Raw genomic sequence first — 14,953 nt, 5'->3', positions numbered from 1 at the left:
TCATAGCCAGAGAGCACCTCATTATGTTTATGACTGTCACCATTGGGATTAATTTGTCATTTGTGTAAATCTGGAGTTTACAAAACACAGAGGTTTTAAATACTTTTGCAAACATTAACTTTTGAGTTTTTCTTCTTCAGTTAAATATCTACAGAAAATAATTTAGTTTGACTTTGGAATGTATTGTTACAGCATAAGTTCACATTAAAAATACTGAATGGATAAGTATTTGTACAAATCTTTTGCCATGCAAAAATTATGATGACTTCCAAAGGAGACTGAATACTTTTGCATGCCACTGTATGTGATTAAAACAGAAAACATGCAGCGTGTCAGCACAAAATAGTTTGTAATTTCTTTTCCTTTTATTGTTTGCTGTACCCCATCAAGATTTTAAAATCCTGTGTGACCATAAGGGGACATCACTGAGCCCTACAGTATTCCTCAACACAATTCTGGGTTCAAATAAATTGTTTTTTATTTTTCACCCACACTTTTAAACACAAATGCCAGCCAAAACACCTCCAAATTTTTTCCTCCTTTCGCCTCCAGCTGAGTGTTGCCCGTTACCTCCCGACTCTGACTCTTTGATGTGAGGCAGTGCGTTCCTTTTCAGGCTGGATGCAGGAATGCTTCTGATGTCCTTGGAAGCACTTCTGATTCACATGGAAAGCAGGAAGGTCTTCCCCAGACAGTGCCCTCTACCAGCACTCAGGAACCATGACAGGGTTGCCCTTTAGGACTCCCTACAACCAAGCACCCCAGGTGGGTGTCCAAAATGGGACTCTCAAGAGGATCACTGCCACCTGCCTTATGGGGGATGGAACTGCTCACTGTTTGTGGCTTCCGATTATCCATCAATTATCTTACTCTGGCTGGGCACAAAGTCGTTTCCTCTTCTACCCGACACGCTTGTGTATCCTTTCATTCTGGCACCCTGTCCGGTCAAGAAATTATCCTCCATCCTGGCTGGGATGTCCATCTCTCCTCATGGGCACTTACACATGAAAGTGCTACTAATAACTTTTTGAAACAGACTCCATATATCTAGCAGTCTCTTTGTGAAACACTGAACAAGGTTTTCATCTGACCTAATATGACTTTAAGCTTACCTGGAGAGGAGTGTTGAAGCTTTGGGTTGAGTAGACCTCAGGGCAGTCCTCTGCACAAGACAAGATTAGCTACAAGCTGGATGACAGGACGGTGGTCTGTCCTTCTTCAAATTTTCTTTCCTTGTCTGGTTCTTCTGTGGTGGCGTTTTGTGCCACCACCACCGTGTCCCTGTGATGCTAGAATGACAGTGGGAGCCTAAGCTGTGCAAAAGAAACAATTGCATTGAATCCTCTCAGAAGAAGCCTGGAAACAATGACAGATGATGTAAACACACTTACTGTATGTTGGGTAGAATGTCCAGTGGAGTCTGGGTGGTCTTTTGTTCTTTAAACACCTGCAGATTTGTTTTTTTCTCTGTCCTCCTGATCCATCATCGGACTCATCTTTAGAGACTTTCAATGTGATATTGTATATAAGGACACTGCATTCCTGCTAATTATACAGGGTGGGCCATTTATATGGATACACCTTAATAAAATGGGAATGGTTGGTGATATTAACTTCCTGTTTGTGGCACATTAGTATATGTGAGGGGGGAAAACTTTTCAAGATGGGTGGTGACCATGGTGGCCATTTTGAAGTCGGCCATTTTGGATCCAACTTTTGTTTTTTCAATAGGAAGAGGGTCATGTGACACATCAAACTTATTGGGAATTTCACAAGAAAAACAATGGTGTGCTTGGTTTTAACATAACTTTATTCTTTCATGAGTTACTTACAAGTTTCTCTTTGTTTACAGCCATTGACATGTCGCAGAGGTTAACACGTGAGGAGCGGATAGAAATTGTGTTGATGTCTGGTGAACGCAGTAACCAGGTCATTGCAGCAGATTTCAATGCAAGACACGCTACGAGACCACCCATCTACCATGCTACAGTTAGCAAACTGCTTGCTAAGTTTCGTGAAACTGGTTCAGTGTTGGATTTGCCAAAATGTGGACGCATGAAAACTGTCACTAATGAAGGAACATCAGTGGCTGTCCTAGCTTCATTCAGCAAGAGCCCACAGCGTAGCACTCGCCGCATGTCACTGGAGAGTGGCATTAGTCGAACATCCCTTCGGCGGATATTAGCTACTCACAAATGGCACCCTTACAAACTCCAGCTACTGCAGCGAGGATGACCCAGATCGGCGCACTGAATTTGCAGAATGGGCAAAACAAAAATTGGAACAGGACCCTCAGTTTACGCAGAAGATTTTGTTCAGTGATGAGGCAAACTTTTATGTGAATGGTGAAGTTAACAAACAAAACCACCACTATTGGTCTGACACTAACCCACATTGGATAGATCCCTCCAAGACTGTTGGAAAAAAAAATTGATGGTATGGTGTGGTATATGGGGTACAAAGATAGTGGGGCCATTCTTCATCAATGGAAACCTCAAGGCCACTGGATATGCGAAATTGCTACATGATGATGTGTATGCACTCTTTATGCACTGAAGGTGGCACGTTCCCTGAGTTTTTCCAGCAAGATGGTGCACCACCACATTATGGGTGTCAGGTCCGAGCATTCCTAGATGAACAGTTTCCTGGAAAGTGGATTGGTCGTCGTGGGCCAGTTTATCTTTGGGGTCATCTGAAGGCAATTGTCTATGCTGTGAAGATACAAGATGTGCAGCACCTGAAACTACGGATACTGGAAGCCTGTGCTAGCATTTCTCCTGCGGTGTTGCTATCAGTGTGTGAAGAGTGGGAGAAGAGGGTTGCATTGACATTCCAACACAATGGGCAGCACATTGAACACATTTTATAAGTGGTCAGAAACTTGTAAATAACTCATGAAAGAATAAAGTTACGTTAAAACCAAGCACACCATTGTTTTTCTTGTGAAATTTCCAATAAGTTTGATGTGTCACATGACCCTCTTCCTATTGAAAAAACAAAAGTTGGATCCAAAATGGCCGACTTCAAAATGACCACCATGGTCACCACCCATCTTGAAAAGTTTTCCCCCCTCACATATACTAATGTGCCACAAACAGGAAGTTAATATCACCAACCATTCCCATTTTAGTAGGGTGTATCCATATAAATGGCCCACCCTGTACATCTACGTTTTAAAAGAACATATGGGTTTATTTTTTTTCTATTATTTATTCATTAATATTCTTACCTAATCTTGTTTTTTTTCTTTTCTTGTAAAATTCTCTTTGACATTTTGTTAAGCACTTTGAGTTACTTTCTTTGTATGAAAATGTGCTGTTGAAATAAATGCAGCTGTTTTAGTGAAAAGTGATTTTTTTTTTCTGGGTTTAACATGAAATTGTTTGTAACTTTGTGCTTTTTTCAGGAGAAACATTTTGCTCACAAAATGTAAGGATAAAAAACTTTTTTTAAACTAGTTTTTAAATACATAATCATTGTTACTTGACTCCAGTTTATTAATAAATTAAATACACAAATAATTGCCCTCTTTTTCCATGTTCTAATAAATTATATGCAGAGAATGTAAATCCATTTAGTCCACGTGTGGTAGTTTGGTATTACTATCCAGATGATAAAACAGCACTTAAAGTTGATGGGGGTGTACAGTGGCCGAGAACTGAGAAATCCTCTGTATTATATACTGTACATCCACACGTACATTCTGTCTCATTTTTGAGCACATTCTCTAGATGAGAATTTCTGGGTTGTCAAGTTGGATTGTTTTGCATACAAACATATGTTTAAGGATAATGAACGCTGTTATTTGTTTATTATTATAAAATCATTTCTTATCATAGAAAAAATATTGAACCACTCCACTCAGTCTTTACTTCTATTTGTTACAGTTGTATTAAGATACACATTTATTTTATTGCCTAGAAGCTTAACAACACCTTTTGATTTTTTTGAAGTTTAGATTCATGGCTTCTGTAATTTAAACATTTTACATTACTGTTGTCCCTTAGGAAATCAGAACCATTGTTCTGTTTATTTAAACTGCAACGTTCTTTAGTATTTCACGTGTCTGACTGACATCTTCACAATTGTTTAGTCGAGAGTTTAAAACTATCACCCCAGAAGTCAAATGGTTGTCATTAGTATTTCATACATTTCTTTGCTTACGTAAAAAAGTGCTTCAGTAACCGGGTTATTCCTTTTACAAGAAACACACAAGAATAGAAGCCTTAAACACTACTAGCCTGCACATGTATGTATATATATATATATATATATATATATATATATATATATAATATATATATATATATATATACTCACCTAAAGGATTATTAGGAACACCTGTTCAATTTCTCATTAATGCAATTATCTAATCAACCAATCACATGGCAGTTGCTTCAATGCATTTAGGGGTGTGGTCCTGGTCAAGACAATCTCCTGAACTCCAAACTGAATGTCAGAATGGGAAAGAAAGGTGATTTAAGCAATTTTGAGCGTGGCATGGTTGTTGGTGCCAGACGGGCCAGTCTGAGTATTTCACAATCTGCTCAGTTACTGGGATTTTCACACACAACCATTTCTAGGGTTTACAAAGAATGGTGTGAAAAGGAAAAACATCCAGTATCGGCAGTCCTGTGGACGAAAATGCCTTGTTGATGCTAGAGGTCAGAGGAGAATGGGCCGACTGATTCAAGCTGATAGAAGAGCAACTTTGACTGAAATAACCACTCGTTACAACCGAGGTATGCAGCAAAGCATCTGTGAAGCCACAACACGCACAATCTTGAGGCGGATGGGCTACAACAGCAGAAGACCCCACCGGGTACCACTCATCTCCACTACAAATAGGAAAAAGAGGCTACCATTTGCACAAGCTCACCAAAATTGGACAGTTGAAGACTGGAAAAATGTTGCCTGGTCTGATGAGTCTCGATTTCTGTTGAAACATTCAAATGGTAGAGTCAGAATTTGGCGTAAACAGAATGAGAACATGGATCCATCATGCCTTGTTACCACTGTGCAGGCTGGTGGTGGTGGTGTAATGGTGTGGGGGATGTTTTCTTTTCACTTTAGGCCCCTTAGTGCCAATTGGGCATCGTTTAAATGCCACGGGCTACCTGAGCATTGTTTCTGACCATGTCCATCCCTTCATGACCACCATGTACCCATCCTCTGATGGCTACTTCCAGCAGGATAATGCACCATGTCACAAAGCTCGAATCATTTCAAATTGGTTTCTTGAACATGACAATGAGTTCACTGTACTAAAATGGCCCCACAGTCACCAGATCTCAACCCAATAGAGCATCTTTGGGATGTGGTGGAACGGAGCTTCGTGCCCTGGATGTGCATCCCACAAATCTCCATCAACTGCAAGATGCTATCCTATCAATATGGGCCAACATTTCTAAAGAATGCTTTCAGCACCTTGTTGAATCAATGCCACGTAGAATTAAGGCAGTTCTGAAGGCGAAAGGGGGTCAAACACCGTATTAGTATGGTGTTCCTAATAATCCTTCAGGTGAGTGTATACAGTATATATATATATATATATATATATATATATACACACACACACACACACACACATATACAGTATATATATTTACATATATATACAGTGTATATATACATATATGTACAGTATATATATATATATACATATGTACAGTATATATATATATACACATATATACAGTACAGTATATATATATATATATAAATATATACACACACACATACAATAAATGTGTGTGTGTACATTTGTATAAGTTACTATAAATACATTACTATATACCTAAGGACAGTAGTACTGTACACATTTATGCAAACAGGATGGAACAATTTAGTAAGGGTGGGGACCTTTTACAAGGACAGCAGGAGCTTCTGGAATATTTGAGTTGAGGTTAAAGATTATATCCAGTACAGGAAGACAATGTTGAACATGAATCACTGGTTGACCTACAAATAATGACTGGTTTGAGATTATAAAATGGAAGGCATACCCTTTGTGTAGTGTACACTGATGTTCATTCACAGATGGCCCATTATCCCAGGGCCGTATCTCAGAGCTTCTAATGTAGGATCACAAACAGAGCCTGCACCTCCACTACTGCCCTTGTATCGTTAGCTTCAGTTACTACCTGGGGGAAAAGCGTCATTATAAGATAGGTAAGCATACGCTTCCTGTGGTGCCTGCCTTACGTTATCCCTCTGCCTTTGGCATGGGGAGACACTTTGAGGGACAAGGCGTTTACAGGACTAGAACTTTTGAAGAACACAAGTCTGATGAAAATGCTGTTAATTAAGCACAAGAAGACATTCACTACTTCTTTGCTTCTGTGTTGTTTAATGAAGCTTATATTCCCCACACTGCTACAGATGCTTATAAACTCTCAAACCAGTCATTATGTTAGGAATACAGCCATTGTTAAACTTTATTATTGTTCCTTTATATACAGCATTCTGAGTTCAATGGCAAGAAAATAAATTTGACAACAGTTCCACTCCCAGTTGCGGGTGATTCTGTGCTGAAAATCCACCAGAGAAAGGACTTCTGAGTTGAAAGTACTTTAGTGTACATTTAATAGAACAAATATCTCTCAGGAAAAAGAAATGACATGAGCAAAAGGAGCGATGAAATGCCAAGTCAAAGCAAGTTTTACACAGTTTTTATTAACAGTAAAACTTAACTGATACTTTCATCAATTGGCCAGACATCAAACATTACTTATTTCCATATATAAATCCGGGAATGTATCAAGTATTGATTATGAAAGTGCAAACAGCGTTTCAAGGTTAAGTTTTTTTTTTTTTTTTTGTTTTTTTACAATATAAAATTTAACTGGGATACAAAATAGGCGTGCCAATTTTTTAAAGTCATTTGCCTTGACAGTTCAGTTCTGTTCTTAATTTGTTCTTAAATTCTGTACCAAGAAAATACAAATTGTATGTCATATAACCCATTTTTTCATGCACAGCATACTGCTACACAGAAGTAGACAATGGCTGAACTCCACAACTCAAACAATGGTTTACAAAGCATAAATCCCACAAAGTTCACTTAACTTCATATACAGCAATCTTACACATCTGTACTTTGCAAGACACGTTTCAATGTAATACAGATCGTTTTTTAATTTAACTGTAACTTTTCTCCGCGATAAATTACAATTAGTTAAGAAATGTTAGACAATAATTTAGAATAAAACCAAATTGAACTGAGAAGACTCTCAGGGTGTTCATTTTATTGAAATAATTACAAGTAAAAATAGATTGAATCGAATTCTTACTGTCTAAATACATTTTTAAAATGACAGTGGTTAATAAGATATTAGGGAATATCAGTTGTCAGTTATCGTTCAACATGAGACAATATCCAGAAGCACATCATGCCTTTCTAGTGGTCTAACACTTAAATCTCAGTAACATATCGAAACAATATTCTCCTAATCTACTTATTTGAACAAATGTATTTCTTTTGCCATTTTTCCTTCAGACTGTGCATGTCTCACTCCAAAAACCCAAATTATGCCTAACCAAAAAAAAAAAAATATTAACGAAAACTGAACTGAAAAACTCAAATGCTACAATGTTAACCAACAATGAACACAATGCATTTAACTACATTCATGTAAAAACTGTTATATTGTCAATGCATAAAAAAATAAGTTTGAATGGCCTAATCAATTCTTTCAATGTAAAAAGAACCCAATGAAAATAAAAATATGCCATTTGAAAATTCACTCATTTAGTTCTGGTTTTGATATCTTAATATCGTTCTAAGTTAGGACATGCAGATCTGGAAATAGGTCATGATGCATGGCGATAAATAAAGTGGGGCTAGAAAAAAGGCACAGCAATGGATCTGGGCTGATTAACCGCCTTGACGTTAGCACTGCAGCTCGCTCGAAAAACAGAGAATCACTTTGTATTGCAGGGCTGCTGAAGCTGCTGTTTTCAAATGGTCTCTGGCACGCAATAGTGCTTCAAATACTTGCAAAGTAAGGAAAGGAAACAGATAGAAAAGAAAAAAAGAAAATGATTGCACTTCCAGTAAAGTGTCTGTTGTTTCATAGTGCACCTCATGCTGCCCATTTCTGTTTTGCTTGGAATCAGCAGCTTTGAATAAACACGGCTGACAGTACAGTTTGTATCTGCCAACAAAAATTCGTTCTATATATTCATTTAAAAAACGGTTTAATAAATCAAAAAAGTGTAGTCTGATTGGTTTGCAACAACACAGGCACAATTTACACTTAATAAACCAAATGAAATGCTTTAGATGATTACAGTTTGGCACCTTTTGGTATAAAATAGGCAGATTTATTGTTTATATAAATGTCAGCAATCCAGCTTTTTGATTGTACTTCAAACTTTGAATCAGCAATTGCTCCTGTCCAGCCTTGTACCTTTCTGCCAAACCGTTATTTGATAATGTTGGCATTATTAAATAATAATAAAAAAAAAAACACCTAAAAAAAAACGGTAAGATGTGAAGCTTGGGTTTATGATCAGAAACAAATAAAGAAAAAACCTAATTATTTGAATTTTTTTTTTATCACCTTTACATTTAACAGTAGCCAGAGCAACAATCTTTAAATTCGATGCTTTAAAAATCAATCCGTAAAAGTGCTCTTCGTCAACTCTAATCCGTTGGACTACTCGATTTTCAGACGTTCTGCTACAGTTGTCTGTAATGTCGATGAACAGGCCTACAGTTGGCTCCTTCCCTAGTGTTTTTCTTCATCGAGTCGTGGATCTCTTTTTGTCTCCAGAGTGTTAGAGGTGTTGTCATAATGGTTTACGTCAACAACTTTTACTGATTTACTGCTCCAGGGATTTCTGAAAAGTCAGCAAAATTGCTTACCTCCCTACTTTGTGAAGAAGTAGGAGAAAAAAAACTCTTTTTAAAGCCACCAACAGGAAATAATTTTAATTGTTAATTGGTATGCCTTTTGTTTTCCATTTTTAGTGACTGCCACTGCTGCTAAATGGCCAAATCAAACTGGTTACCATTTCAAGGTGTGCTACCTCCGCAGCATGGTCAGACTAAGTGAACCTGTTCATCCCATTCAGATGTCGTACTAACAATTTGTGATTCAGGGGCTGAGTCACATTCTGACCTGCCTGAATGACCCAGTTCCCCACTACAGTGTTGCTCCATGCTTTCTTGCAGGGGATCCTGGACAGCAGCTCTCTCCTGGAAGGTGCGTTCCTCTGATTCCATGGCCTGGTTTCCTTCTCCAGCACTTGGACTCTCAAAGTGTACATGCTGCTCTTGCTGGGCTGCTTCTTCTGTCCTGCAAGACTGCAGCTCCTCTGAAGTGCTTAGCTGCTGAGAGTCCAAGTCTGTTTCAGAGGGTGCAGTGGGAATGAGTGCTATACTCTGAGGGTTCATATCATGAAACCAAGCCATGATGTTGCCTAACAGATTTGCATTCATCGATGGGTCGTGGCTTGCAGAATCAGTATCGCTGGAAGAGGACAGGACTCCTCCCGCAGCATCACCAAAAGAACACATGTTCTCAAAACGATCAGTGGCATAGGGATTTGTCACTGAGCCTAATCTCATAAGACTGTCGCCAAGTTCCAGCAGCTCTGAACTACTAAGAGATGCTCTGGGAACCTCCATACTCTGTGGAGCTGTGTTAAGTCTAGAAGGCAAAGATGTGCCAATTGCACCCAGTGAAGCTTCATTGTTAAGGAACTCTTGGGTATCGCCAGCCATTGCCAGTCCAGACTCTTGCAATGAAAGCTGGATGGCTAGAAGAATATTTGGGTCATCTTCATCCAAGGAGCTCAGAGCCTGTACAAAGACATATTTTGTTAGAAACATTTCCTAAAATTAACCAGTGTTATTGCTTCTAAAACAATGAAGGAATAAGTAATGATAGGTCAAGCTCCTTCAGGTTATTGGGCAAAAAAGTTCATTAAAGCTTCTGAGTTACAAGGGATGAACCATCTCAAGCAAGCCATTCTCTTGGATAAATAAAACATTGTCCAAATTTGGATGATTTTCACAGACACTTTTATTGATGAAAAGTCAGAGGAATCTCGTAAATCAAAAGTAGTTCAGATTTGTTCTTTGCTGCATGTGTATCTATCATTCATAACACAGAACTGTACAATTTGTTTAGTTGCACAAATGATGTTTATAGCCTCAGCTAACCTTACAGGCTTGTCAACTAGAAGTAAAAAGGAAAATGTTACATATAACTCTGGTGCAATCTGAGCATTCACAGCAAATTATCTTAAATGTATTATTTATTTCTGGCAAAGTTAAAACAATGGCTTCTGGGACACACTATGTCATTTTAGGCCTGAGTTCAAAACTCTGGAATGACTTGTTATCATATTAAATTACAATAGAAAAGCATAACATGTTTTAGGAACATTTCTTTCTTATTTCTGTGCCCTTTGAGGTATACTTACTGTGTGATCTATGAGATGGCTGAGTTTACAGAAAGGGGTCATTTAATTTAAAAAGTGTTCAAATTAAAATATACATTTCCACAAGAAATAATTTTCTCAAAGGACCTGCTTCGTCTTTAAGTCTATCTCATTAGAGTAATATTTTAATAATGCTATTTATTTGACATCTTCTAAATATAGCTTCAGCAGAAATCTTTCCTAAACAGTGCAGAGAAGCTTAAGTTCTTACAGAGTTACTGCTGATCATCTGAACAGTGCAGCAGCTCCACGGTCGACTGCCTGGCCTCCTTCAGTGAGTGCTCCTGAGCAGAGCTCCCTAGCCATGCAGCAGTGCTCCTGAACCACGGCCACACAAAATTACAATTGTGCAATTGTGTACACTGAAGAGACAGTTGACTTCTTGATATTGCACCATTCATAACATCAATTAAATGCATTTAAATTGCGAGGCTTGTGGAAATTTCCATCACACATAAACTTATCATGCATATTAAAAAGCGCAAATTACATATCTTATAAGCAGTACTGGGGAATGTTACTTTTAAAAGTTATATTACTCATTCACAGAAAAGTAACAATTTTATATAGTTACTTATAAAATGTAATGCATTAAAAATAGTGTGTTACTGCTGTGTTAATTTTTCTTCTCTTCTATGAAAAACTGCACATATAACTTGTCAGCATTTGTTATTAAATCCTAAGCCCATATATGAACCTGCATGAGATTGACCAGAAATGCAACCAAATGTAATAATTTTCTTGTGTTTTATAAATACTTGTGGTGGCATGGTGGCACAGTGGTAGCACTGCTGCCTCGCATTAAGGAGTTTTCACCTGACACGGAAGTGCTAGGTAATCACATGACCTGAGGGATCAGAAGCATTTCCGGGTCCTGGACTATAAAAGACTGTGGGAGATCCCAGACGGGTGAGTTGAGTTGGGAGGAAGGGTGAGAACGCATCTGGGAGTGGGAGGATTGATTTGTGGATTGTATTGATTAATATTTATGAGTACTGTGGAGTGCATGGTTGTACAGAAATCTAAAATCGTGATAGTATTGATTTTAGAGAAAGAAAACAAGGAAGCTGAGCCCAATAGGTGATAACCGACTCAGATAATATCAGTAACAGACTGAAAGTCTAAACTAGCCCTGTTTTCTGTGAATGCTCACTGTGCCTAATGTGCCGAGTTTGGAGTGCCTGTAGGGAGGGGGAAGCGAGGCTGAGACAGAAGGTGTCTAATACGACATCCTCCCAGATGCAGCGCTGACGCCAGAGGCCCATTTGCTTAGCAGAGCATGGAGGGCTCCCTTAAGCAAAGCTTTGGACTCGGAGTTCCTGAGTTTGTGGCCAGTTGTGAAATGGAGGGGCAGGACTCCTCACCAGTGGCAAATACTTTGACACTGCTTCGACATTCCCCTACTCTTGCAATAGAATGTCTTTTCTTGATTTACTAGCGTCTTGTTCATTTGTCTTCTTGAGCACTCAAAACTAAATTCCAGAGCTCAGTGGTATACTTCACAATATGGCCGGCAACAAGAAGGAAACTCCCATACCTCCGCGGCATCTGTTTGAAACCTTCTGCTAAAGAAGGTTCACATCATACATCAAGCCACCCACTTTATTAACTTGCTCTACCAGTAGAAAGTTGCAGAGAGTCTAGACTCAATCTTAAACATGAATCAGACTTATTCAAATGGGGAACAGTCTCTGGACTGTCAGGTAAAAAAAAGTCCATAGAGATGACAAGGAAGGGCAGCTGAAAAGTGTATCAGGTCCAAGCATGGTGTAACTGAAATGCTACTACGTGTGCCATGCTGAACAGTTTCTGCTGACTATGCTTTATTAACTACCCAATTTTTTAGGAACTTGATGGGCAGAACCTTGATACTGTGTCCATAAAAATGGCTTTAGGAAACCCTACACTGTGCACCGTCACAGCCGTTGTTATCATCCTCCCACTCGGTTGTCACTAGAAAATGTGCACTTTCTTCTTCTTGGGATGTGTGTACAAATTCCTGAAGCCACCCTGACCTGGTCTTTAGGGTCTATTTTTAAGGTGGAAATATTATCTTTTACTTTTCATAAGCAACATTTCATTTTTTCTGCATTAAAGCTAACAAAAACAACATAAAACATCCAGGATATTATGCAAAGTAAAGAGCACATGCAGGAAATCAAGAAAACAGGAAAAGAAGGAACACTGGAGGAAGACAGATACCTGAAGAGAGTCCTGGTTTTCAGAGCGACTGACAGTAGTATAGTCATGAAGCGAAGAGCTTTGCAGAATACTCATAGAAGCTGAACTCACCATGGAAGTGCCATGTCTCCGACTGCTACCTCCCTCTTGGGTCTCTGTTTGAAGAGTAACATATTAGTCACAACATCGGTATAGTCATACAAGTTAAATAAAGGTGTCCATCAAACTGAACAAGCTAAACATGCATGTCAATAGCTGAAAAAATTATGGCTTCTGTAGGCTTCATGTGGCTACTCTGTCACAAATGTGTCGAGAAGAAAAATTGATCTAATTATGACAAAAGCAAACATGCAAACTGGTGACATGTGCACTATGGTCTGCTGGTTTGTGAACCTTTTGGACTTGTCTGAAGCTGTGCATTAACTACTCATGAGAAATGTTGTCTGATCTTCAACTAAAGGCTATATTACATTACATGACTTTTACAGCAAATTTCAGTTGCAGACTTCATTTACATCATCTTGGCGAGTTGGGGCAGTTGCAGCTCACTCCTGTGTGACCTTCAGTCATCCCTGCCAACCAGTCTGTGACTTGCACCAGTTTGATTCTGTCTTGTTTCACAGTTACGACGTACAACAGTCGTGGCCAAAAAGTTTTGAGAATGACACAAATATTCATTTTCACAAATCTTGCTGCCTCAGTTTTTATGACAGTAATTTGCATATACTACTGAATGTTATCAGATGAATGGCAATTAATTGCAAAGTCCCTCTTTGCCATGAAAACAAACTTAATCCCAAAAAACCCATTTCCACAGCATTTCAGCCCTGCGACAAAAGAACCTGCTGACATCATTTCAGTCATCTTCTTGTTAACACAAGTGAGTGTGTTGATGAGGACAAGGCTGGAGATCACTCTGTCATGCTAATTGAGTTGGAATAGAGAGACTCAATTGTTGTGAAGAAGGCTTCAGGGTGCCCAAGAAAGTCCAGCAAGTGCCAGGACCGTCTCCTAAAGTTGATTCAGCTGTGGGATTGGAGCACCACCAGTGCAGAGCTTCCTCGGGAATGGCAGCAGGCAGGTGTGAGTGCATCTGCCCGCACAGTGAGACAAAGACTTTTGGAGGATAGCCTGGTGTCAAGAGAGCAGCAAAGAAACCACTTCTTTCCAAGAAAAACATCAAGGACAGACCGATTCTGCAAAAGGTTCAGGGATTGGACCGCTGAGGTAAAGTCATTTTCTCTGATGAATCCCCTTTCTGATTGTTTGGGGCATCTGGAAAAAAGACTGTCCGGAGAAGAAAAGGTGAGGGCTACCATCAGTCCGGTGTCGTGCCAACAGTAAAGCATACTGAGACCATTCATGTGTGGGGTTGCTTCTCAGCCAATGGAATGGGTTCACTCACAATTTTGCCTAAGAACACAGCCATGAACAGTCATGTACCAAAACATCCTCAGACAGCAACTTCTCCCAACCATCCAAGAACAGGTTGGTGATGGACAATGCCTTTTCCAGCATGATGGAGCACTGTACCATACGGCAAAAGTGAGAACTAAACATCGAAATTTTGGGTCCATGGCCAGGAAACTCCCCAACCTTGATTCCATTGAAAATTTGTGGTCAATCCTAAAGAGGCGGGTGGACAAACAAAAAACTACAAATTCTGACAAACTCCAAGCATTGAGTCAGGAATTGACCTAGAAGTTGATTGACAGCATGGCAGGGCGATTGCAGAGGTCTTGAAAAAGAAGGCCCAACACTGAAAATATTGACTGTTTGCATAAACAATGTAATTTAAACAATGTAATTGTAAATAAAAACCTTTGAAACTTATGAAATGCTTGTAATTATACTTCAGTATACCATAAAAACATCTGACAAAAAGAGCTAAAAACAACGAAGCAGCAAACTTTGTGAACACCAATACTTGTGCCATTCTCAAAATTTTTGGCCATGATTGCATTACTTGGCAAGGAGTTTTTTTTTTTATATACATGTGTCATAGCAGAAACTAAAACACCTCAACTTTTAATTTGGCTCCTCTTTTTAAAGACTACTTAAAGTTGTTAGCCAAATCACTGAAAAAGATGGTCAGGACTTCAATACTTCAATCGATCCACTATTCAAAAATGTGTTTTCTATTACTGAGGTCCATATAGCAGTATAGGTAAAGGTCACATATTACCTGAATAAGGACATCAGCGGGAAATCAAAGGAAACGTAAGCAGGCTACTGTATATTTGTTGAGACTACTGATGCCACAGCAGCACAATGCCATTCATGTTATTGCCCAATTCAATTAAATGGTGCCACCTCAGTT

At 38.9% G+C, this 14,953-nt stretch overlaps 1 protein-coding gene across 8 annotated transcripts in view; it reads right to left on the bottom strand.

Moving 5' to 3' along the window:
* Nucleotides 1-6,561: 6,561 nt before the first annotated feature.
* Nucleotides 6,562-14,953, bottom strand: part of LOC120515645 (ankyrin repeat and IBR domain-containing protein 1-like) — a 445,503-nt gene continuing 437,111 nt past the window's right edge. For 6 of the 8 annotated variants that reach the window (XM_039736854.1, XM_039736855.1, XM_039736857.1 and 3 more), the window contains 2 exons: nt 12,655-12,788; nt 6,562-9,808 (listed from right to left, as the gene is read on the bottom strand). In XM_039736854.1, coding sequence (XP_039592788.1) covers nt 9,047-9,808; nt 12,655-12,788 — 896 coding nt within the window. In that variant the 3' untranslated portion in view covers nt 6,562-9,046. The remainder of the gene's footprint in view (nt 9,809-12,654; nt 12,789-14,953) is intronic. The other 2 variants (XM_039736858.1, XM_039736859.1) reach the window with 1 other exon arrangement.

The sequence above is a fragment of the Polypterus senegalus genome, chromosome 15 (assembly GCF_016835505.1).
Source record: "Polypterus senegalus isolate Bchr_013 chromosome 15, ASM1683550v1, whole genome shotgun sequence".
NCBI classification, from domain to species: domain Eukaryota; kingdom Metazoa; phylum Chordata; class Cladistia; order Polypteriformes; family Polypteridae; genus Polypterus; species Polypterus senegalus.
This window is presented reverse-complemented; position numbering and strand designations above follow the sequence as displayed.